The 27,006-nt window shown below is 37.1% G+C and overlaps 1 protein-coding gene across 4 annotated transcripts in view; it reads right to left on the reverse strand.

Moving 5' to 3' along the window:
* The window catches only part of PIK3CB (phosphatidylinositol-4,5-bisphosphate 3-kinase catalytic subunit beta), a 203,152-nt gene that overhangs the window by 22,735 nt on the left and 153,411 nt on the right, over window positions 1-27,006 (reverse strand). For all 4 annotated transcript variants that reach the window (XM_072726958.1, XM_072726956.1, XM_072726957.1 and 1 more), the window contains 5 exons: window positions 23,794-23,937; window positions 22,445-22,544; window positions 4,944-5,122; window positions 3,992-4,101; window positions 2,487-2,565 (listed from right to left, as the gene is read on the reverse strand). In XM_072726958.1, coding sequence (XP_072583059.1) covers window positions 2,487-2,565; window positions 3,992-4,101; window positions 4,944-5,122; window positions 22,445-22,544; window positions 23,794-23,937 — 612 coding nt within the window. The remainder of the gene's footprint in view (window positions 1-2,486; window positions 2,566-3,991; window positions 4,102-4,943; window positions 5,123-22,444; window positions 22,545-23,793; window positions 23,938-27,006) is intronic.

Consider the following 27,006-nt stretch of genomic DNA (forward strand, 5'->3'; position numbering starts at 1 on the left):
GGATCTATATTACTATAATAAAACATGCTTAATGTTTTTTAATCCTTGATTAAAAAAAGAATTTGAGCCCACTGAAGAAAACTACAGAAACAGGTATTAGAGTTGCACCTGGTTGGCTCAGTCAGTAGAACATGCTACTACTGATCTCAGGGTTGTGAGTTCAAGCCCCATATTGGGTGTAGAGATTACTTAAAAATAAAATATTGAAAGAAAAGAAAAGAAAAAAAGAAAAGAAAAGAAAAGAAAAAGAAAGAAAGAAAGAGAAAGAAAGAAAGAAAGAAAGAAAGAAAGAAAGAAAGAAAGAAAGAAAGAAAGAAAAGAAAGGAAGGAAGGAAAGAAAAGAAAGAAAGAAAAGAAAGAAAAACAGGTACATGAAGTAGAGGGAGAAACTGCCTTTAATTGCATCACCCAGAAATAATGTCTATTCTCATTTTAGTTTCTGCCAACATTTTAATGTTTCATTTTTCAGTTAGTTCTTAATATGGTTGAAATAATTCTATGAAAAAACTTTTGCACCTCACTTTTTAAATCTGACATTTGAATATAAACACTTTCTCCAAATTGTTAAGCAATTCTCTATAAATAATTATTTAAAATACCCCAAAATACTTGGTCATAGGAGTAAGTTAATTACTTTTTTTAAAGATTTACTTATTTGAGATGGGGGGCACACACGTTGTTGGGGAGGGGTGGAGGGAAAGAGAGACAAGCAGCCTCTCTACAGAGCAGGGAGCCTGATGCAGGCTTGATCCCAGGTCCCTGAGATCAAGATCTGAGCCGGAATTAAGAGTTGGATGCTTAATCAACTGGGCCAATCAGGCCTCATTTTTTTAAATCATTACTCTATATTAAGCAAATGTTCAAAACTGTGGTTTAATTCTTTTATTGTAAATAAAGCAAGGATGCATATCTTTGTGCATAAATTTCTGTCCACATTTTTAATTTTTTAAAATAGGCTCTATACCCAGTGTGGAGCCCAATGAAGGGTTTGAACTCACCACCCTGAGATCAAGACCTGAGCTGTAACTAAGAGTCAGACACTTAACCAACTAAGCCACCCAGGTACCCCTCCACATTTCTAATTTTAAAGTAAATTCTGGAAATATTGGATAGAGGATGTAAATAAACCTGACACAGGGAGGTTTATATTAATTTACAGAGATATATGAAAATATTTGTTTTTGTTGCTTGAATGGTATCAAACTAGTTTATCATTTAAGAAAATCTTGGGATCCCTGGGTGGTGCAGCGGTTTAGCGCCTGCCTTTGGCCCAGGGCGCGATCCTGGAGACCCGGGATCGAATCCCACGTCTGGCTCCTGGTGCATGGAGCCTGCTTCTCCCTCTGCCTGTGTCTCTACCTCTCTCTCTCTCTCTCTCTCTCTGTGACTATCATAAATAAATAAAAATTAAAAAAAAAAAAAAAAAGAAAATCTTTGCTAGGAAATCAGTGGTATCCCAACTATTGTAGTTTGTACTTCTATGCTGGAATTGACTGCATTCATGTAATTTTAGGGTATTTATTTTATATCTTGTATGAATAGCCTTTTCATATCTTTTCTCCATATTTCTTTCTATAAGCTTTTTAAATATTTAGGATTATTATAGCCCTCTGTCTTGCTCATTATGAATATTATGCCCACTGTAAGGCTTGACTTTTAATTTTGTAGGTTTTTTATAAGATTCAAATCTTGTATTGTTATATAAATATAATCAACATTTTGTTTGTAATTATCTTCATTTGTTCCTCACTTTAGAAGATTTGATAATGATTAAACTTTTAAAATCTGTTATGTTTTCCTCTTTCTGTTGCCATAACCTATTCTGCTGTCTACCCCTAATAATGGTTACAAGCTGAAACCACTGAAAGCACCCCTGAAAACTTCCCTTTCAGGAAGGTAGAGGAATTAGTGTTACCAGGCTAAGAAGACAGAGGCCTTTTCCGGCCTCATTATTCTCATGATCACCAACCAGTACACCCTTCATAAGAACACCTTGAAAACCAGAGGTGAGTGTGTTGTCTGTCCAAGCTTTACTGGAAGTTCAAACCTCTTCTTTCTTTCTGGAATCTCTGTACATTATACAGTTTTACATTTGACGAGGTTTCAATAAGACAATGTATTTGACAGTACACCATAAAATGTAAAATGCTATATAAATATTACCATGAACAACAATTAATAATAATAGCAGGGGGAAAGGATAAAAAAGTTTTAAAAATTTTGCTGTGGGGGGATCCCTGGGTGGCTCAGCGGTTTAGCACCTGCCTTCAGCCCAGGGCGTGATCCTGGAGACCTGGGATCGAATCCCTCATCAGGTTCCCTGCATGGAGCCTGCTTCTTCCTCTGCCTGTGTCTCTGCCCCCCCCACCCCTCCCGTTTCTCTCTTGGTGTCTCTCATGAATAAATAAATAAAATCTTTAAAAATAAAAATTTTGCTATGGAAGTAATAGAACATGAGACAAAAATAAATTCACTAGAAATCTCACCGAAGATCCAGACCAGCTTCTTTCCAAAGTAAATCCATCAAGCGCAGCATCTGGAGTGTCAACATATCTTGTCGTAAATCTAAGGGAGGCAAAATCCTGCTTTATTATAAAGGCTTTCCATTATTGTCTAACAACATTAATTCAAGATTAGCTAATTCAGCCAGAATTAACTAAAACCACTGACAAACATTATGCTAATATTTCCCCCAAGTTTTAATGTTTACCATATTTATTTTGTTAAATATTAGGTTTTTTGGTTAGCAATGTGCCTGTAACACTATTCCAGAAATTAAGTTAAATAATATTTTTAATTAAGGCACCTGACTGGTTCAGTTGGTAGAGCATGTCATTCTTGATCTTGAGATCAAGGTCATGAGTTCAACCCCATGTTAGGTGTACAGATTACTTAAGAAAAAAAACCCTATAGGGACACCTGGATGGCTCAGCAGTTGAGCGTCTGCCTTTGGCTCAAGGCATGACCCGAGATCCAGGATCAAGCCCCACTTCGGGCTCCTTGCAGGGATCCTGCTTCTCCCTCTGCCTCTCTCCCCCTGTGTCTCTCATGAATAAATAAATAAAATCTTAAAAAAAAAAGAAAGAAAGAAAGAAAGAAAGAAAGAAAGAAAGAAAGAAAGAAAGAAAGAAAGAAAAAAACCCTATATTTTAAATTGTTTACCACATGTAAGCTACTATACTAATTGTATGGATACTGTAATACTATGTAATACAATAATGCTGTGTTCAGCATCCACACAATTCATACTATTAATTTTTTTCTTTCCTGGCTATGGTTAGCAATGCATAGGAAGTTTTTAAAAATCACTTAAGTAATTGTATAATGGGTTACAGAACTGTAATAGTTGATTTATTGTCATATCTAATAATAATTTTCAGCTAACAGAGGGCTGTGAAAGTACTGACTTCCACATAATGACATTCATATGGCCAAATGAGGTTAGAGGTCTAGCAAAACACTGCGAGTTCATTTTAAAATACATATAAGCACCTTTACTTATGTTCCTTTAATTCCTTTTAATAACCAACATAGAAATACTATAATCCTTATGGATATGGAGAACCTGAATTTTATGTGACTTGTCTATAATCATACAACTAACAAGTGGTGGTTGTCATAACTGCCTTCTGGTTGGTGCAATCACCTCAGAGGCAGTTCCTTTTGAAAATATGGGTCAGTAAGATGCTTTAATTAAAATACAAAACTATGGCAGCAATATCAAAATTGCTACCACTTGAAACAGAATATACGAATATACTACTGAAAATATTCTCTTGTACTTCACAAGCTTTTTACCAAAGAATTAAACTCTGTATTTTGCAGGAAAAAAGGAAAGATTTAGGACATGCCAAATTCAACCTTATGACCATTGATAGCTACCTCTTGGTGGCATCTGCTATATATTTACATATCATCTTTCAGGTAAGGCAAACTGACAACAAATGAAAAATACTAAGGAATTTGGTAATGTAAAAACCTCAGTACATACCATCACCATTTTTAAAAATCACTCCAACTGAATCCTCACCAAACACTTTGTTGTTGTACACAAGCCACAAAGGCTTCATTTTGGAATCCATGTATTTACACTTTTCAACACTGAAATCAAACAAAGGAAAAATTAGCCCACTTCAACTTAAAGAAATGGCAAGACTGTAATTTTGCCATGATATATTAGACTTGGGGAAAACCCTCACCTGTTTCATTTAGGTCTGTAGAAGTCAGAACTAGAATATTTTCTCTTGGTAAAAAAGCAACTAGGAAGACAGCTTTGGTTGGCATATAGTAATGTCAGATGGGCTAGACTAAAAACCCAGATTTGTCCTTCTCACTACATACATTTAAAATTCCTCTTTTTCTTTCTTTATTCTTCCTTGTGTCATTATACGTAGTCAATAAAAACCAGAATATATCATTGGATTAATATGAGGAATATTATGAGTTCATTCTTGATTTCTTAAAGAGGGATCAATTTTGAACTCTGACATATGGGGGAATACACATCATTACTTTTCCATTAGTACTTTTGGAGGGAATGAAAAAGTGAGAAATAATCTTGCAAATTAATTTAAGATCTCATTTTGAAACAGAAAAATAAATTAGTAAATAATAAATGATGGTTGCCAACATTTTGCATACATAGGATCTAACTCTTAGAAACCAATAATATACAAAACAAATTTAATCACATACAATTGAAAGGAAAATAACTTGTAATAACTTTCATGAACCCCACAGGTAAATTTAGATGGTAAACATACATTCTACGGCACACAAGAATAATCTCTGAGAAATTTAAGATTTTTCCTTCTTTAAATATATTGTACTTATGGGGGCTAACAATTAGCCCTACTGTTCCTGTAGGGCAGTCACTCAGAAATCCTTTCTGCATTGCTATTTTCATGGAAAATTCACTGTGCACAGCAAAGATAGACACTTACTAGAGTTCTGAAAGTATAACACATGGATTCAGAGGCGACTGCAGGTCAGAGAGGGCTTCCCGGTAAGCATTCTGTTTTAAACAAGTATGCATGGCCTCCTTCCCTTTGGCTTTGTTTAGCTTCACTGCATTCAGTTTGATTAAACTATTTAAAGTTTTTAACTTATTGAGTGCTTCAACCTGAAAGAGAAGTTTTCCCACCAACAAAATTTATTTATAAAAATAATTTAAAGCATCATGTGATTATATTAATTACCATTCCATTCCTTTCGCCAACACAAACACTTGACAACCAGCCAGAGAAAAATTAGTTCTTGGCTTATGGCAAACATACTAGATACAACAGAGTAAAAAACATATTTTTATCACTTATTACTTAAAACACTACTTTTCAAAAATGTTCTTTAATCTTTTTCTTAAATGAAATCTTAAAAATCAGAGAAAAGTAAAGGGATATAGATTGTGGTTAAGAAGATAGTATGACAAAGTACTCAGAACTCTGCAGCTCACTGAGTAGTAGAATTTGAAATACAATCTGAACCACTCCGTTTGGCCAGCTTCAATAGTATAAGAGGAAAATCCTGCCATTCAACCTTAATATCTAGTTCTTATCATCACTCTGGTATGATATCTTCTTAATATATTCTGATATTCTTTCTATGAATAATATAAACAAATTACTGTGTAAAAAATATGGTTATAGACAATAGTATTTGTTGTCCAAGTCTACATTACTTGTTTTTATGAGGTAACTCTGGCTATCAAAACTTATGCAAATTAGGGACGCCTGCGTGGCTCAGAGTGTGATCAGACTGTGATCCCGAGTCACACGCTGGGCTCCCTGCATGGAGACTGCTTCTCTCTCTGCCTATATCTCTGCCTCTTTCTGTTGTCTCTCATGAATAAATAAATCAAATCTTTAAAAAACAAAAAACACTTATGAAAATTTAAAAAAAAATTTATGCAGTTAGTACAAGGTCAATCAACAGTGGCCAACTGAATCACAAAATTGTTGTTTAAAAGTTAACTTCATTGTTTAATAACTGGGGTCTTTCCATGTCATGTTACATAAAAATCCATTAGAACAGCACTGGCCAGCCATAAGTCATTAAAAAAGAGTATTTTATTATTATGTTATTAAAACTGACACAGCTTGTTAATATAAACACAGTTATATTAACATGTAAATTATATATATATATATATATAACAAGCATATAAGACATGTATACAACAAACATTATGAACACCTTGGCTTGAATTTCCATGAACAGGAGATTTATTTTACACAATGTTTTCATTTTCAAACTTTGCTTCTATGAAAAGAAACCACTAAGACTGTAGGGAGATGAATTCAGTCATGCAGTTTTTATAGACAGGCTGAGGGCTTGCTCACAGGAAACTGGAAGGTTCTATGTAGCTTGATGAAAATCGAGATGGCTGAAGCTTGCCAAGTTAGCCACAGACACTCCATTTCTCAACAGTTTCAGGAGCTGTACAAACACTGGTGAAAAGGGAACCAGTTGAAAAACAGACTGTGCAAACAGGAACTTTTTGAAGTATTTCAAATTTGAATTTCTTCTATGTTTGTACAGTTGGGAATTTTCAGGCCCCATCACTAATTGTGTTGATATTCATTTCCTGGAATAGTGTTGTGAATACCCGTATGGCCATAAGTCAAATACTTCTAAGTGTTTCAACACTCTGTCCTTCCACAGGTTTACAGTGATAACAAGAGCTGCCATGTAAAGAGTATATACAGTCTTCCCCTTGCTACTCATCAATTAAGAGCGAAATTAATGTGATCATACATATGTCAGATGTTTGACATTAAAAAAGTCAAACAGGTTCCCAGAGAACCAAGGAAATGTACGGTGTGGCTTGATCATGAGTGAGGCCAATGACGTAGGACCTCATCAAGTGGAGCCTTTTAGGCTTTGGTAAAAAGTTTGGGGAAGATCCGCTCTACATGCTAGGTGAGACACTACTGGATTCATGAATCAATAAAGTCAATTAAAATTCATTCAGTTGAATTTTTTGTGGCAGCTTCAGGATCTGAAGCAAACTTCCAGTGACATTCAGGGATGAGAAACACAGGTGTGGTACTGTGAACTGTTTTGTATTTACCCATCTTTCTTGCCATTTTTCTCTCGGTTCTGAGCTCTGGTCTCTTTGTATCAAGCTCCTGATCAAACTGGCTGTCCTTTATAGGGCAGGTCAGATGGAGTTGGCAAATAGTTCCACCCAGAGCCCAGTTCAGCTGGCAGTTCATTCCAAAGCCCAATTGAGCTGGCAGATGGGTCTGCCCAGAGCTAAGCCCTCGTCTTTCAGAATATAATTTCCCAGGTGGAAAACCCCAATCTTAGCTCTGTCCCTGGATTCCACATTAGAAATTGCTGACAGTTTAGTCTGCAATTCTCCATTTGTTTGAATCCTTTCCCCAGATTCCATGTTGGGAACTGTGGGAGCTGTGGTTCTCCATTTTATTTGGAATTAGTCCATATTCCATATTCCTTAGGATTTGCTGGTTTATCCCTTCCCCAGTCCAAGGTTCCATGGAACCGGTAGTGCATAGAGGGATTTCTCTTGGCCAGGACACAGTAACATCTCTTGGTCACTACTGATCTATTAAGGTGCACATGTTTGTCTTGTTTTATATTTATAAAGGCTACTGCTAACAGGGATCTCAGAGGTTAAAAAGCTGCAAAAAATGGGGCAAGCAGTCAAAGGTTGTTAGAGTATCTGTCACTTTAAGAAGCCTCCTGTAATAGGGGTAAGTTGGTCATGGAACGGGTTAGACTGACACTAGGTCACCTGCCAACATCAAGAAAATTTCTGTGCAACAAGGTACACTGTAAAACACACCAAAATTCCCAAACCCATCACATCCCCCTTAGGTATTCGTTTGGCTCCAAGAAACCCAAAGGTCTAGCTAAAGCAAATAGGATCCTTTAAATCTAAAGAGTTGAGCACACCACCTTTCAGCACAACTGCTTACTTTATGTCTGAGAATTACATGTAGAGGCTGCTTTTAGACAACAGGCTAGAGCAAAAGGAATGTAGAACAAGACAAAAGAGCTCACAGTGGACACCTGGCTGAATACAGACAGGCCCATCAGGCAACCCACCTCAAAATAATCCATAAGCTCTAACTGATCAATGGGCTATTTACAACGAGGCACAGTTATGAAAAACTGGGTAATTCCATAGGTCCCCATACCTCTTCACCTTATCCCTTTAAAAACACTCACTGCTTTGTTGCAGATAGTCTCTCTATGCAGTGTATTCAATAAACTTGTATCTCCTTTGTTCTGCCTTGGTGAATCCTTCCACCACATGCCATAACCTTCTACCCTACAATTGCCCCATGTTTAGGGTTCCCCATCCGATTGGGAGACACAACACAATACAGTCCTGGAAATTTCAGATAGCTAGTAAAATGGCAAAGTCTAGAAATACCATGGCCATTATGGGGAAATTTCCAATTAGAGAAGATATTTAAGAAATGCACTTGAGGGGTACCTGGGTGGCTCAGTGATTGAGCATCTCTGCCTTTGGATCAGGTCGTGATCCTGGGGGCCTGGGATTGAGTCCCACATCAGGCTCCCCATGGGTAACCTGCTTCCCTACATCTCTCTCTGAGTCTCTCATGAATAAATAAATAAAATCTTTAAAAAGAAATGCACTTGAAAGCAAGTGTTCCCAACTCAAATAAATAGAATGGGATATTCACTTATGAGTATGAAGCAGCCTCTAAAAGCTTTCAAAATTCCAAAATAGTTTCACCAAAGGATAAATACAAGAGGCTATTGAGAAAATTAAAGAGAAAAAGTATTTAAAACAAAAGATACTGTTTTAAATCTTTGTAAAGATACTGTGGCATAAGACTGTTTTCTCTGGGAGAGAAAGGATCAATAACCACTTGGTCAGGTACTGGAACGAAAGGCTATTGGCTGAGGCATAAGACTGACATAATTCCTACTGCTCCCCTCCATTCTTTGGAGTATCCATTCTAATAACCCTCTCTGAACTGCCTTTCCACATTAAAGAGACTATTAAACAGTTAGTTTATAAAATAAGACCAGGCTAAGGGCCATTCTCCTTTATCTTTCACATCTTGCTCAAAGGCTGAACTAAGGGGCCATAGTCAAAGAATTTCTTAAACACAGGGAGAGAATTCTGTTTTTTTTTTTTCTTTTTTTAAAGATTTTATTCATTTATTCATGATAGACACGGGGAGGCGGCAGGGGGGTGGTGGGGGGGGGGGGTGGTGGTGGTGTGTGTGGCACAGACACAGGCAAAGGGAGAAGCAGGCTCCATGCAGGGAGCCCGATGCGGGACTTGATCCCAGGACTCCAGGATCCACGTCCTGGGCCAAAGGCAGGTGCCAAACTGCTGAGCCACCCAGGGATCCCCAGGGAGAGAATTCTGAAAGCAGATTACCTCTGGAGCCCAGTCAAGAGAGGGAAATAAAATTTCACATTGTCCCTTTCGTTCCAGTACCTGACCAAGTGGTTACTGATCTTTTCTCTCCCAGAGAACAGTTTCCTTCTTGCTGGTCTTGTTTTATATCCTAAGGCTTGGCTTTTGGCTCACTTGACACGAAAAACTTGCAAGTTTTTCTTTCTTTTGGTTATCTTTAGGAGTGACTCTGATCTTGAGAAGATAATATTTTTTGCATCCACTCTGAAGATGCCTCTTAGGTCAATGGAATTGTTTAATACTGCCAGAAACAGTTAACTGTTTGTCAAGGTTGAAACCTGACAAGATATTTGAAAGGACTTAATAACTTTATGATGAGAAATTTGGCCAAACTAGAAGATAATATTCAAAGCTTGACAGGAATTTTTGTTTTTTTTTTGGCCTTCTCCCCTATACTTAACCAGAGGGAAAGAAAAACACTCTAACACAGGTGGACAGGTGTGTCACCCTTTGATATCATTTAAACAGCAACCCAATTCTTTGGGGAACTGAAAAAGCTGTCCTTGTTTTACAACTCTAGTCTCTATAGGGCCAGAGATGTTGCTCCAGAAACAACTCAAAATCCAGTAATACTTTTTACCAAACTCAAAACCTCTCCTATTTATCTCAGTAGGCTTATAAGTATTATAAATTCTGACTTTAAAAGAACAAAATAGAAGAGCTTGCATTTTTTCCCCCTGTGCCTCTGAGATTATAAATGTTCTACCAGAGTCCTCTCCATTAGACCATCTCTTTGACATGTAAACTCCAGGGAGGTAATTTTTACCAAAAGGGGAAAAAAGGTCATTTGGAACTTGACTTGTCAAGAACATAAACAAGGAGGGCGGGGGGTGGGGGTGAAAGGGTGACGGGCACTGAGGGGGGCACTTGACAGGATAAGCACTGGGTGTTATTCTGTATGTTGGCAAACTGAACACCACTAATAAATAAATTATTAAAAAAAAAAGAACATACACAATTTAAGACTCTTCTCCACAAGTATTAGAAAAAGGTTTAAGCCCCTAAGTAGGTAACCTGAACTTCTACATCTAACAGAAAAAGAATTTAGAGCCAACTATTTTTTAATAAACGGTGAGTTTTGTGTTATTATACCTAATTTACAGTAGTAATTTAAAACTATAAGCTATCTGTTTGCTTTCATTTGTACTGGTGTGTGTGTCCATACATATGTTTTAAATGTGTGGTATTTTCTTCTACCTCCAGACTGTACTGCCAAAATTAATTTGTAGAAGAGCTCCAGCTTAAGAAAAAACAAAACCAAGCACTTACATAAATTCAGTCTTCACAAAATTCTCAGAAATGTAATAGAAACCATCCCAAAAGTTTTTCAAGTTGACAAACTCTAGAATAATTTTTGGTAAATTAAGGGAAGTTTAAGTTCATTTGTTGAGTGGTAACAGGCATGTCTGTAGAGTTATCAACACCTATCTACCTATGTAGATAAAAACTTTTATTCTACCTGAATTTACTGCTGGCTAATTTCATGTATTTCTGTTCTAATTTGTCAGCTGAAAAATAACTTAGAATGATGGCTGATTTTGTCTAATGTCTCATGAAGTTTTCATAGGTAAAATAAACATAACTGTTAGAACAAATGATTTAAACAGATACAAGTGAAATAAGAGTAAAGTTTCTAACAATAATTATATTTTATAATATAGGTACCTTAAAAATAGCTTCCCAAGTCTCTGGTAACTTGAAACTTCAGTTTTGCCAAGTTACATAATGGAAATCTGCTGAGTATGTACATCATTTACAAATAAGAAAATACTGAAATATTAATTACTGAATACAGGTTTATCTCCTTTTGGCTTATTACAGAGAAACTAAAAGATATTTGGGTGTGTTAGTGCACTGGAAAACCGAAAAGTGCATTTGCTTCTAGAAATTATGAAACGTATTCATAAACTTACAAATCTACAGAATGCTGGTGTTAACAGTTCATAATTCCTTCTAGGTTTTCACTAGGAACTAAGGTTTCTAAAGATTAAGAATTCTATAATTAATATATGCAATTAAAGCTAACAGAAATAAGGGAAACATCTCCATATACAAAGGAAGCAAAATGTGCTTTTGGTAAAAGAAACTATGAGAAACATTTTTGAGGGGAAAAAAGTTGTAGATATTTTATGAAAAAAGAAACCTTTGGAAAGGAATTTTACGTGTGGTCAGGACTAAAACTGGAATGGGTAGGTTTTAATATCATAAGTAAGCTGGTATAAAATTAGAATTTGGTTTTCTGGGTTTTTTTTTTTATATTTTTTATCTACTTTTGATAACAGACTGTGAAGTTTCTTCATCTTTAAGTGATCTGCCTAGAAAATAAAGATACTGTGTTTTATCAAAATAATTTTCTGTGGTTGCTCTCTTTAAGAAAACGGAGTCTTCTCAATATTAAAAGAGCTAAGTTTTGCTAATAGATAATGATTAAGCGTCATCATGATTTGTGATCCTATTTACCCAGTGCGTTAAAACATTTTTTCCCCCACAAACTTCCCAAAATCAAATTATACATGTTCTTTTTGGGGAGACGTGGGTGGCTCACTTGGTTGAGCATCTGCCTTTGGCTTGGGGTATGATACCGGGGTCATGGGATCAAGTCCCATATTGGGCTCCCTGCAGGGAGCCTGCTTCTCCTCTGCCTGTCTCTGCCTCTCTCTGTGTCTCTCATGAATAAATAAGTAAAACCTTTAAAAAAATGTTCTTTTTAATGTGGAAGAAAATTTGGGGGGACACCTAAGTGGTTCAGCCAGTTATAACTACTTTGGAATTTTTCCAAAGGACCTCCTGAAACATTTCAAGGGATCTGTTATACTGATTAGGCTTATTTGATATATTAAATCACATAGAAAATATTGTCAAACAATAGAAAACTTTCTTTATGCTGTATTTGTGTTCTAAAAATTATGTGAAATTCCTAGAAATCTGGTATGTCCTGGTATAATACTGTTACTTGTAATTCTGATTATCTTAAAAGGTTTCTGACATCCTCTGGGACCCCAATGAAAAATGGCAAAAGTAAACTATCTTCTTACTGTTATAGCCTTACGTTCTGAAGTTGCTGTCATTAAAACTGAGGTTCACACTAAAAGGATTAAACCTGAGTATCAGAGAAATGCCCCAGCATTCATGCAAAAGCAATAGCAATACAATCTATAGATTGTGGTACATGTGGAAGAAATCCATTCTGCTTCTGCAAAACCTGTACCTCACTCACAGAATGTTGCCATCCTGATGGACTTTTAAGATGGCTACAGTCTGCTCCTGAATTAGAGAAATTAAGATGGGTAAGCAATAGCTCTTAAGTCAAACAGTTTGAGGCTATGGGAAACCCAAGATGGCTGCTTGGTTCTTGCTGACTCCCTGGCAAACCCCATTTTTTTAGTTTTTGCATTCTTTAACCCACCATAATGCATTTAAGATGACCCAAGTTATGAATAGGGATTGGTAAAGACACTCTTATTAAATTGCAAACACAGGGGGTACTTGGGTGGCTCAGTGGTTGAGCATCTGCTTTTGGCTCAGGTTGTGATCCTGGGGTCCTGGGATCGAGTCCCACATTGGCTCCATGTGGGGAACCTGATTCTCCCTCTGCCTCTCTCTGTGTATCTTTCATGAATAAATAAATAAAATCTTAAATAAATAAATAGCAAACACAGTCTATCAGCAATGTCTGACCTGTCAGATCCATAATCTGAGAATAAATATTTTTGTTCCCAGAGATCTCAGACCTCCTCCCTCTGAACCTTTTGAACACCTGTAGATGACTTCATTCAATTGCCACTTAGTATGGGTTATCAATATGTTGTTACTGTATATACGTTTTCCAGATTGGCTGAAGCTTTCCCAAGCTCTAAGGCTAATGCCCTCACAGTGGCAAGAAATTGTGAGGAAATGTATTTCCCACTTGTGGTATACCTTCCACAATATCCAGTGATGGAGGCCTCCACTTCACTGGACAGATCACATGAGGTTTAATGAAAACCTCACAAACTTCTTATAATTATTTTTTTTAATTTTTTTTTTTATTTATTTATGATAGTCACAGAGAGAGAGAGAGAGAGGCAGAGACATAGGCAGAGGGAGAAGCAGGCTCCATGCACCGGGAGCCTGACGTTCTTATAATTAATACCGTCCCTATCATCTTCAATTATCAGGCAAGGCTCAGAGAACTAATGGGATTCTGAAACTTAAAATTTCTAAACTTGCCTACACTACTGGAATTTCCTTGCCTATGGTATTATCTCTGATGTTGCTGTTAGTAGTTACCCCTTTAGGAAACAAACTTACTCCACATGTGACAGTCACCAGCAGGCCAATGTCACTGGTATAGAACCTTATGCTGATCCCCTGTTGTCTCAATGCTATTAAGACCAGCTACTGTAAATCTCTAATATCTTATGCTCAAGCCTATCATCAATGGGTTAAAGAAGACTTCTTGAATCCCAACTGGTCACAGTATAGAGCTTGGTGACTGGTTATTCTGGAAATGTCATCAGAGGAGGACAGCCCTCAAGCCTCATTGCAAGAGACCTTACCAAGTGCTCTTACCACTACACTGCTGCAAAACTAAAAGGTATTAAGCCTTGGGTATATAACTCATAGCTAATGGAGGTTCCACCTCCAACCTGGACAGAGGCTGGCAACTTCTAAGACAAATTGATGAGGAAGAGAAGTAGCTGATGTCAAGGCAGACTGCTTCTGCCCAAGATGACAGATCAAGACTATAAATTTTAACTTAACAGGAACCTTTTCTCTTTCTCCTTTCTTTTACTCTGGCATTACCCTGGAAAGAAAATGCCCTCATCTCTTTTTCCCAGGCCACTGCTTAAGGGAGGTAAACTCTGGAATTTAAAATAGCCTTTTATTTCAAGCAAGGAGAAAATCTAACTGGGCCCCTAACTTTTCACAAACAAAATAAGACATCTCACTGGGTGACTCCTCTGAAGTTACATTGTTGAGTTAGAAAGGACTTGCCAGGAGGCTTTCATGATTCAGGATTCACTCCTTTTGGCAGGTCCCTACTTCCCTGGTTAGGAATAAATGTAAATGAGTCTATGATCAGGAACTTCTTCTCAATTCTTGAAAAGTACTGCAGAATCTGCTGCTAAAGCAACAGAGGCCCATCAATCATCCTTAGACTCCTTAGCCAAAGCTGTTCTTGATAGAACAGTCTTCAATTACCTTTTAGCTGAGCAAGGAGGTATCTCTGCTGTGACCAACACTACTTGCTATATCTGGATTAACATTTCTTAGGAAGCTGAAATTCAGTTATATCAGACCACAGATCAAGCTACTTGGCTTAAAAGGGTAACTCCTTCAACAGGGTCTTTCCTTGACTGGTTTGGGTCTTGGGGACCATAGCTCCAAAATGCACTCCAAACACTGGGAATTATCCTACTTATAGTTATCATAATAATCTCTCTGGTACATTGTATTTTCTCACAAATTTTAAATATGTATTTGTTAGCCACTAAGCATCAAGGACTGGAATGTCAAAAAGAAAAAAAAAAAGAAGAAGAAGAAGAAAGAGAATGACTGACTTCTAACCTATGAATACCATAGGGATTAAGCAAAAATATCCTAATCTATGGATAATGGATACCATATAAAAGAAACAATAAAAACTTCAAGAACTTCAGAATAGTATCTGATAGTGGAACTAATACTTTAAATTTTGATCATATCTTTACATTAAGCAGAGAGCCTGATCAAAATGGAAATGTTAAAAGAAAATGACAGACCTCAAATGCTAGGCCAAGTCACCAGGCTGGGGCTTAATACTTAACCTAACTGCAATTTCAAGCTTCCCCCAAAGTGAAGTCTTTTATTTATTTTTTTAATTTATTTTTTTATTTGAGAAAGAGAGAGAGAGCAGGGAGGAGGAAGGTGCAGAGGGAGAGGGCGAGAAAAACTCAAAGACTCAATGTTGAGCACAGAGCCCTACACAGGGCTCAATCTCACAACCCCAAGATCATGACCTGAGCCAAAATCAAGAGTTGGCCAGTTAATTGACTGTGCCACTCAGGTGCCCCCCGCCCTTTTTTTAAGATTTTATTTATTTATTTTGAGAGACAGAGCACATGCACATGAGTACAGAGAGGGGCAAGAGGGAGAAAGAGAATGAAATTAAGCTGAGCTGAAATTAAGAGAGTTGGATGCTTAAGTAACTGAACCACCCAGGTGCCTCCTGCCCCTGCCCCTGCCCCAGAAGTGTAGTCATAACAGTCAGGAATTTTCTGGTCAGCATCAATAAGGTAATCTGTCCTTCCCAGCCCCTCAAAGGAAAATGAGGAAATTCATTTAATAAGACCCTCTGTCTTATTAAAGAGGGAAGGTAACTTTCCTAAAACAATAATTTCTTTTCCTAATTGTCCCACACCATTTTGGCCTATAAAATCTGTCTATTTTGCAACTTGAAGTCCCCTTTACTAGATTAACTAGGTGGGACACTGCCCAATTCATAAATCATTTAATAAAGCTAATTAGATAGTTGAAATAATTTTGAATTTTATTTTGCACGCAATGAATATTACTTCAGGGATTTTAAAGATGGAAATGGCATAATATATCTACATTTTTAAAATGTCACTTTATCTCCTGTGCAGAGAAGGGTGTGTGTGTGTGTGTGTGTGTGTGTGTAAAGATGGAAACACGGGGTGCAATTTAAGAAGTTAATGAAGACATCCAGGTGAGAGAAGATAGTGGATTGGACAAGGACAGTAACCATGAACACAAGAGACATTGATGGGTATGAGATATATCTAAGAGGACTATAAAATTAAGGGGACTAATAGTATTCATTTCATATAGCTGTGAAGAATAAATGGCCCATAAAAAATGGTGAGTAAATGTTAGCTATTATTACCACCATTAATGGGCATTCCAAAAGGATCAGATAACAGCTGTTTTAGCACAAATGAAAAATCATAACGTAATCATAATATAATAATATATTACACATATATAATATAAATCCATAAAAAGCTATGGATGTTTCTTTGGCAATGCAAATGAGTTAGAGAAGTGTAACAGAACTGGAAATTACTACAAGGATCTTATATAAAAGAGTGGACACCAGAGAGGTATAGAAATGAATAGGGTAAGAGTGAGGAAACAAATAGCCTTCAAATGAGATCGAGATTTTGGAAACTATATCAAGGCAGGGGAGTCTTTTCCATCAGACAAAAAACAATGCATCAAAAAGCAAAGTCTGGAAGAGATTTTTTAACTCTACAAAAGATTTCATCTAAGTGGACTGAATATACTGATTCAGATTCTATCAGCTAGATGTAGCTACCTTGCTAATAACTTCCTAGTCACATACAGAACTTTGGAAAGTGCACTTCACCAATCACTTTGCTTGGAAAGAGAAATGGCCATGTGATTATATACCAATTCATGAGCTGTGACCAAAGCTTGGCTCATAGTCAGGGACCCAGAAGGAACATGAGTAGAAAATTAGTGACAAGGAAATCTGGGGGAAGAGATATATAATAATCCTCTCTGAATAGCTAGGAAAAAGAAAAAAAAAAAAAGATATGTGTCTCCCTGGATGTTCACCAAAGGAGGGCTTTGGAAGAGGATTTTTATAATCAAGTGGATAGGATGGCCTGTTCTGTGGATACAGTCAGATTCCCCAACCAACTCTGTCATCACCGAAAGGGGTTCATGAACAAAGTGGTCAAGGTGGCAGGGATGGAGGTTATGCACGTGCTCAGCAATATGGACCTCCACTCTCTAAAGCCTACCTGTCTCTGACCATTGAGTGCCTGCTCTGACAGCAGCAGAGACTAATACTGAGATCCCGATATAGCACCACTTACCTGGGATGGTCAGCCAATTATCTGGTGATAGGATGATTACACTAGACTGCTTCCACTATGGAAGGGGCAATATTTTATTCTTACTGGAACAGACACTTTAACTTTGGATATGGATTTACCTTCCTTGCATGCAATGTTTCTGCCAAACTACCATTGGTGGAATCACAGGATACTTTATCCACCATCATGGTATTCCACACAGCATTGCTTCTGATCAAAAAACTCATTTCATAGCAAATGAAGTGTAACAACAGGGGCATGCTCATGGTTTTCACTAGTCTTACCATGTCCCCTATTAATCTGAATAGCTAGCTTGAGAGAAGAGTGGAATGGCCTTTTGAAGACTAACTTATAGTACCAGCTAGGTGGCAATACCTTTCAGGACTTGGTCAAAGTTCTCCAGAAAACTATATACGCTCTGAGTCAGCATCTAATATATGACACTCTTATCCCAGGACTCAATGGTTGTGAAATCAAGGTTTAAAAATGGAAATGGTACCATTTGCCATTACCCCTTAGTAACTCACTAGCAAAATTTTTGCTTTCTTTTCCTGTACCCTCATGCTTTACTGGCACAGAGGTCTTAGCTTCAGAACAAAGAAAGAATGATTCCAATGGGAGACATGGCAATGATTCTACTGAACTGGAAGACTCCAACCACTCTAAGCTCCTTATATCTTTGAATCAACAGGTAAAGAAGAGCATTATGAGGGTCGCCTGGGTGGCTCAGTGGTTGAGCATCTGCCTTCGGCTCAGGGTGTGATCCCAGGATCCGGGATTGAGTCCCACATCCCCACATCAGGCTCCCTGCATGGAGCCTGCTTTTCCCTCTGCCTGTGTCTCTGCCTCTCATGAATAAATAAAATCTTAAAAAAAAAAAAATAAGGAGAAGAAGGGCATTATGATACTGACTGAAGTGACTGATCCTGAATACCAAGGGGAAATTGGTCTACTACTCCATAGATATAAGGAAGAGTATGTCTAGAATAAAGGAGATCTTTTCTTAGTATACCCATGTCCTGTGATTAAGACCAATGGACAATTACAAGCTAACTTAGGTAGGACTACTAATGACACCTGGACCCTTCAAGAATGAAGGTTTGGGGAAAAAAAAAAAAGAATGAAGGTTTGGAGGGCTCCTTGGGAGGCTCAGTTGGTTGTGGAGCTAATTCTGGCTCAGTCTTGATCTCAGGGTCCTGGGATCGAGCCATGTGCTTATCCAAGAGTATGCTTATCCCTCTCCCTTTCTGCCTTGGCACACCACCACCCCCCGCCCCCACCATGTATGCATGGTCTCACTCTCTCAAATAAATAAAATCTTTAAAGAAAAAAAAAAAAAAAAAGAATGAAGGTTTGGGTCAACCGAGCAGGTCAAGAAACACCAGTGAAATGCTTATTACTAAAGGCAGAGGGAATACAGAATGGGTTGGAAGAACGTAGTAATCAATACCAGCTATGACCACACGACTAGTTACAGAAATGGGATTAACTATTATGAGTATCTCCTCCTTGTTTTGGTATGCATATGTTTGTGTGTGTGTATGCGCATGCCATATGTACACACAGAGAGTCTTTGTTTCCTTCCCACTCTTTTCCTTTATCATATAACATAAGATGTACTGACTTTATACTGGCTTTATATCATGGTATTTAAATTTTTTTTTTAATTTTTATTTATTTATGATAGTCACAGAGAGATAGAGACAGAGGCAGAGACACAGGCAGAGGAAGAAGCAGGCTCCAATGCACCGGGAGCCCGATGTGGGATTCGATCCCGGGTCTCCAGGATCGCGCCCTGGGCCAAAGGCAGGCGCCAAACCGCTGCGCCACCCAGGGATCCCGATATATCATAGTATTTAAGTGTTAATTTTACATCATACCATTTAATTTACAGAGAAACAAGGAGAAAAGTAGATACCATTCAAGGATATTACCTCCTGTTCTGGGAAAGAGCTTAGTGTATTTTTTATTGTACTGGGTAATTTTATCATCTTAGGGGGAATTCTGAACTTGAGTCTTTATTTAGAAATTAAATATGGTTTTCAGAGCTGTGTATACATGCCAAGTTGATCTGTGATGGTTAATTTTAGGTATCAACTTGACTGGGCCACAGAGTGCCCAAATATTTGGTCCAGCATCATTCTAGGTATGTCTGTAAGGGTGTTTTTGGATAAAATTAACATTCGAATGGGTAGACTGAGTGAAGCAGATTGCCCTTCCCAATATGAGTGGATCTTATCAGAACCTGTTAAGTTATGAATAGAATAAAAAGGTAGACCTTCCAACAACTAAGAAGGAACTCTGCCTGTCTGACTGCCTTGAGCTACACACAGGTTTTTTTCCTGCCTGGAACTAAATAAAACTCCTTCGGTGTTAAGCTTGTCTGCTTTCAGACTAGAACTTCAGCATCAGTTCTCCTGGTTTGCTTAATTGAAGATCTCAGGACTTTTCAGCCTCCGTAATCACAGAAGCAATTCTTTATAATAAATCACAACATCACCGTCCTCTTCTGCTTCACTCTCTATACAGCTAACCCTTGAATAAAGGGTTATAGGTACTGACTCCACCTCCAGCCTCATGCAGTCAAAAATCTGCATATAACTTTTGACTCCCCAAAAACTTAACTAATAGCCTACTTTTGACGGGAAGCCTAACCAGTAACATAAACTGTCAATTAACATATTTTGTACATTATCTGTATCATATATTATATTCTTACCAAAAAAGTAAGCTAGAAGGAAGAAAATGTTATTAAGAAAATCATAGAGGGCAGCCCCAGTGGCTCAGGACTTTAGCGCCGCCTTCAGCCCAAGGCATGATCCTGGAGTCCTGGGATTGAGTCCCACATCAGGCTCCCTGCATGGAACCTGCTTCTCCCTCTGCCTGTGCCTCTGCCTTTCTCTCTCTCTCTCTCTCTCTCTCTCTCTCTGTCTCTCATGAATAAATAAAATCTTTAAAAAAAAAAAAAAAACCACAGAGAAAATAATTTACTGTACTGTATCAAAAAAACAGTGTATATATAAATGGACTCATGTTCAAATTTATGTTGTTCAAGGATCAACCATACACATACACAAACACACACACCCCTAACTGGTTACTTCTCTGTAAAACACTAATACACTCTTCACTGAACTAACACCATCTAAGACCATCAAAACCTTCAAGCATCACCTCCACTGTGAACTCTTCCCTAATGTCCTACGTTTGGTTACATGCCTCTCTTTTGTGCTTCCATAATATTCCCTTAACAACACTTCTATCATAGCACTTAATCACTGATTTGTACACCTTCTCTATGGGATATAAACTCCTTGATAACAATAACATAACTATATTCACTTCACATTACCAGTACCTAACACAAACCCTGGCATATACTAAATTATGAGTAAATATATACTAAACCATTAAGAAAACCTTCTTCTGTTTATTTAGAGGATAGTCAATTCAAGAAAAATTACTGTTAAAGAACAAAAGCATACTGTTGCTACCTGTCAGTGAAGGATGCCGACATGAAGAAGCCAGAATAAGGGGTTGTTTTATTTTGAGGCCAGAAATGCTCTCATTTCAACCTTCAGGGGACAAACGACTGACCAGCAAATCAAGCCTGGGACATGGTTATGCTCCTCACTTGCAAGCAAACTGTTAAACAACCATTACTGGGACACCGGGGTAGCTGAGTGGTTGACCATCTGCCTTTGGCTCAGGTAGTGATCCTGGGGTCCTGGGATTGAGTACTGCATCAGGCTACCTACATGAAGCCTGCTTCTCCGTCTGCCTGTGTCTCTGCCTCTGTGTGTGTGTGTCTCATGAATAAATAAATAAAATCTTTTTAAAAAAATTAAATAAACAACCATCATCATTTGCAATTACTTAGCTGTATAAATCAAGATTGTCTCCAAAACAAAAGAAATAAGTGGATACTGAGACTACAATTGTTAATAATAGTCCCAGATTTTGAAATTCTGTATTTAGTATAACAGCTTCATGGTTGGTTCTGTTTAATGGCTTATATTTCATTTTAGTTTCAAAACACCATTATACTGATAAAATTACATTGTTGTCTCTTTTATATAGTGGATCTATGTTTAGGTTTTGATTTATAAAAGAGAGTTGTGGTGCTAAAAAGTTGTGACAACTCCTGCTGTAATAAAAAAAAAGTTAAGTTTTATAGCTGGACAGACTTAAATTTATTTATTTTTTTAAAAAGATTTTAGTTATTTATTCATAGAAATGCAGAGAGAGAGAGAGAGAGAGAGAGAGAGAGGGGCAGAGACACAGGCAGAGGGAGAAGCAGGCTCCATGCAGAGAGCCTGACATGGGACTTGATCCAGGGTCTCCAGGATCACGCCCTGGGCTGCAGGTGGCGCTAAACCGCTGCGCCACCGGGGCTGCCCTGGACAGACTTAAATTTAAAACTTATTCCTGTCACTTAACAGTTGTGGGATTATAGACAAGTTACTTAATCTCTTACAGCCTCTGTTTTCCTCCTTGTCAAATCCAGACAGTATTGGCAACTACTGTGGTGCAGTATTAGGAGAGTAAAGTAATATACTTAAGACACTCAGTATGTTTCCTTGCATATAAGCATTTGATATCTGACCTATCAATATCACTAATATCTCATCACCTGCAAGACCTGGAAAGAAGATAAGGGACTGCAGGCCTATATATATATATATATATATATATATATATATATATATATATATATATAGTTTGAAAAAGCAGCTTAAGGATTCTGAATTCTAGATCCTACAACAACAATGGACTTAGGTGTCAAAATATCTCAAACTAAAACATATGCAGAATATATGAATCATAAATACTATACTAACTGGACAGAGTAACTCAGAGATATGAAAAAACAGGGTCTAAAAATTTCATGACCTTTGTCACCATCACCATCAAACCCATTGTTAAGCATGTCTAAATAAGTATTTCCTATTAAAATGTAAGGCATGTTTATTAATACAGAGACTATGAGGAATCAGTAATTTTGGGGGGAGCACTCAATGTTCCAAGTTTGTAGACCCTTCACTTCTTGACTTAAATTTTAATTTAAAAATGTATTAATTAGGTTTAGTTACTGAAACCTCTATGAAATAATGTAACATGGGAAACACCATATGATATAATTTATCAAATACAATGTGGCAAACTGAACATGAAGATTAAAAAAACTTGATACCTGCTTGGAAAGCACTTTCATGTGCCCTACGCTTCCCCGGCAGTATGCTTCAAGGATGACACCAAACTGTACTGAGACAGCAGGGATATGCACTTCTGACCTACAAATAAGTTAATAATATTAAGATGGGTTGTTTAAAAAAAAAAAAAAAAAAAAAGATGGGTTGTTTATAAAACACTTCAGATCACCAAATAAAAATACCAACTTCATATTCTATTATCAAATAAACTTTTAATACTGATCAAAAAACAGAAGAAACATGATCTTGTTCACAACTATTAGTGGGATGGTCAACTCCCCAAGTCTTTAAACACCATAGTTCAAAACCATGTGTGATTTTGTAATTAGTTATGTTTTTTATTCAAAACACCCAAAATTTTCACATCTTACTTTATTTGGTTTTCGCAGTTGAAATGGCAATACTGCCAATTAAAAGACAATAAAGTAAAACACAAAGATCTGACTCATATCATACAACTGACTAAACCCTCAATTATACAATTTTTTTTTTCACCTAAAGAATGTCATACATGTTTGAAAAAGGAAGGAACACCATGTTTTGTTATTCCTTGGGGGGCTTAAAAATAGGAAGATTGAACTGTATGAAAAGATGACTAATTAAAAAAAAGAAAGGAAAAACCTCTATGAATAATAGGAAGTCAAGATTCAGAAATGTAACCCTCAGAATTAACATCAAAAAAAGAGCTTATTTTTCTTAAGAAGTTTACCTAAAATGGAGGAAAGTCATATTTTTCTGACGATCACTGATTTTAATACTCTGAAGTCCAGATGAAAACGACAAAAATGTGTGAGTAGAGTCAGAAATGAGGATTCAACAATTTCCCCAGAAACAGAAGGATTTTAGTTATCTTTCCTGATTTTACCCCAATATAAACTCGCTGAAATAAGACTCCTATATTTCTGAAAATGACCTAACAAAGCAGTTGAAAATGTTGCTGCTGTTATACAAAAACTTTAAAACCTCTACCTATTAATAGCAATGGTATTAATACCAAAGCCTTTCAAAAGGAGTCCGTAGATCTGATTTTAGCCCAAATATGTTATAAGTACACAATAAGTAAACCTGACTAGAAAATAGCAATACATTATTAGTTTCAGTTAAAATATCAAGGAGGCTTGGTGGAACACTTACCTGAATTACTTTGCCAAATCCTGAAAATTAAGAGTTGAGTATGAAGAAACAGAAGACACCAAAAAGCGTGTAAATGTTATATATGGCTCAGAAACAACTACAGCAGTGGACGGATAGACTAAATGTTGTATGTTATTCTGATTTATATTTACAAAAGCACGAAGTAGACGCAAATTAAAAAATAAAAAAGACTTACCTAAGGTGCCAAAATAGAAACTGCCCTATCCTCCGATTAGCAAGCGCTCTTTCTAAGAGGAATCTAGACAGGGCACAATCAAGAAAAGGCTCATATTTTAAAACTTGCACCAGTTGTAAAAGATACTGAGAGAGTTCTTCATCACTAAAAGAAACAAAAGACAGATAAGTCACTCAACAACCAGTGCCAAAAAAAGATCCCTTCCTATCAAGCTATCAAATACTAACTTACTGAAACACAGTGGTCCTTTTGGGTCAGGCTTATGGCATGCTTGCATTCACTATTCCACTGTTAAAATAACACAAAAAAAGCTCAAAATTTCCTGTGGGCAGGAGGGGGAATGGAAAGGAAAGAAGTAAAGAACAGGTTTATAGGGCATTTCAATTAAATTACCTAGGTTGATACGATTAATGATTGCATTGACAATCAGCCCAGAGCTTCTATAAAATCAGATACCTTAATAGTGATTACTCATCATGCTGGAAAAGTTATATTCTCAACCAGTTTTTTTTTTTTAAATAAAAATTCCATTAGTAATTTAACAATTTATTTTCCTGTATCATTAGGGTTAGGTAATTCCTTTTCCCAGATAGTCAGTGAACATTAAAATATTAACTTTAGGGATCCCTGGGTGGTGCAGCGGTTTAGCGCCTGCCTTTGGCCCAGGGCGCGATCCTGAAGACCCGGGATCGAATCCCACGTCGGGCTCCCGGTGCATGGAGCCTGCTTCTCCCTCTGCCTGTGTCTCTGCCTCTCTCTCTCTCTCTGACTATCATAAATAAATAAAAATTAAAAAAAAAAAAAAAGAATCTTTCTCTTTTAAAAAAAAAATTAACTTTAAACTATTTAAAGGATAATGAGGGATCCCTGGGTGGCGCAGCGGTTTAGCGCCTGCCTTTGGCCCAGGGCACGATCCTGGAGACCCGGGATCGAATCCCACATCAGGCTCCCGGTGCATGGAGCCTGCTTCTCCCTCTGCCTGTGTCTCTGCTTCTCTCTCTCTCTCTGTGACTATCATAAATAAAAATAAAAAAAAATAAAAAAAAATAAAGGATAATGAAATGAGTATATGTGTAAGTGGGAACTGATTCCCTGAATTAATACAACATAATATTGTAATTAAATGAGCTGAATTAATTAAGGTTAGTGGTTCTCTGTTTTCTGCCTATCTCCAAACCATTCACATGTAAACACATTCTCATCAAAGGCAATTCCAATGGTCAGGTAAGATAGGAATCCCAAGTCCCCTACTTGCTAACTATAGTCTTGGTCAATAAATGGTTAAAAAAATCTAATGCAGATCTGGGACTGAAACCCAGGGCACTATATTAAAAAAATACTCAGAAGTAGAAAATTTATCATAGGAAAGTCAATCAGAATTAGCCATATCGAACATGGAGAGCACAGCAATCTCTTCCTGGGGATCTATACCCTAAAAAAAAAAAAAACACTTGGCCAAAAGGGGGCCGGGTAGCCCCTTCCCCTCAGGTCTCCAATGCAACTAGGAGCCTCATTTTTAAAAAGTGGTCAACAATCTAAAGTTTATTGTAAAATCTATGCCCTTTATAAAACTTAGAAATGGTGTAAAAGATAGAAAGGAAGTATAGAAACAGAAGGAGGCTTCCTCTTTCCTTATACTTCAAACTTCACTCCCCTAAAAAAACAACTATAGAAGAATTTGTGTAATTTCCTTTGGACATCACATGACCTGAAACATATATGACTTTTAAAAAGAAGAAAAAGGATTAACAGTATCCATAATTTTCTGAGAACTTCTCTTTTTCAAATAACCATACAGTATAATCTTCATTCTTGACACTAGAAATAGATAAATCTGAAAATGCCAATTCTCTGAGACGGTCTCAATAATGACATTTCTTCAAATAAAGTTCATAGATTTTCACACATGTACTGGCCAAAGGGAACTCTACAAGCATGTTCACTGTAGCACTGTTTACAACAGGGAAGTCTGGAGAAAACAAAATATTCCTCAATATGGAGTAAATAAGATATATCCCTATGAAAGAATATTTCAGAGTAGTGAAGGGAATGAACTATATTTATATGTAATTAGAGAGAATGACCTCAAAAACCTATGCTGAATTTTTAAAAAGATTTAAAATAATACATATGGTAAGACATATCAGTGTAATTTTGAAATGTACAGTGTTACTCTATTTTTTCTTAAAAAATTTTATTTAGTTATTAATGAGAAACAGGGAGAGAGAGAGGCAGAGACACAGACAGAGGGAGAAACAGGCTCCATGCAGGGAGCCCGACGTGGGACTCAATCCTGGGTCTCAGGATCAGGCCCTGGGCTGACGGCGGCGCTAAACCGCTGAGCCACCCAGGCTGCCATCTCCATATTTTTATAGTTATAAAATGTAGTATAAACAGAAAAATGTGGTATAAAAGAATACATGGTCAAATGCATGATAATGATTGTCTTTGGGAAGTGAAAGCAATCAGGATTAGGTAAAAAAAAAAAAACTATGAGGACTTCAGCTTTTGCTATAATGCTATTTGCTTAAAAGTATTAAAAAATGACAAAATATTAACATTTCTTAATTCTGAGTGATAGACAGAAAAGAGTTAACGTAACAGCAGGCCTGAATGTTATCCCTTAAAAAAAAGCTTGTTTATAACACTGGTCTTTTAGCCTGCATCTGGAAACAAGGATTTCAGAAGGCTTCTCACCACCTAACAGGTAAGAATGGCTTTGCATGGGTAAATTGTTCTCACAAACAGCATGGTTTATGCTCAACATCCATCTTCTTTCCGGGAGTCTAGAATTTTGCTCTTCTGTTAAGCAGAGGGTGATTCTGTAACTAGCACCCAATAAAAACTCTAGCCACCAAATCTCTGAGGATCGTCCCCAGTTGACAACATTTCAGACATGTTACAACTTGTTGCTGAGGGAATTAAGCATATTCACTGTGATTCCACTGGTAAAGAACTCTTAGAAGCTCCTGCATGGTTTTCTCCAGTCTTTGCTCCATTAATCTTTTTCCTTTACCAATTCTACATGGTCTCCTTTTGCTATAATAAATCATAGCCAAAAGTATGAATATATGTGAGTTCTGTGAATTCTAATGAATCATGGAAGCCAAGGGCGATCTTGGTTGTGTGTCTCTGGGTTTTGTTTTTTGTTTTTTTTTTTTTTTTAAGACTTTATTTATTTATTCATGAGAGACACAGACAGAATGAGAGATA

The sequence above is a fragment of the Vulpes vulpes genome, chromosome 11, assembly GCF_048418805.1.
Source record: "Vulpes vulpes isolate BD-2025 chromosome 11, VulVul3, whole genome shotgun sequence".
NCBI lineage: Eukaryota > Metazoa > Chordata > Mammalia > Carnivora > Canidae > Vulpes > Vulpes vulpes.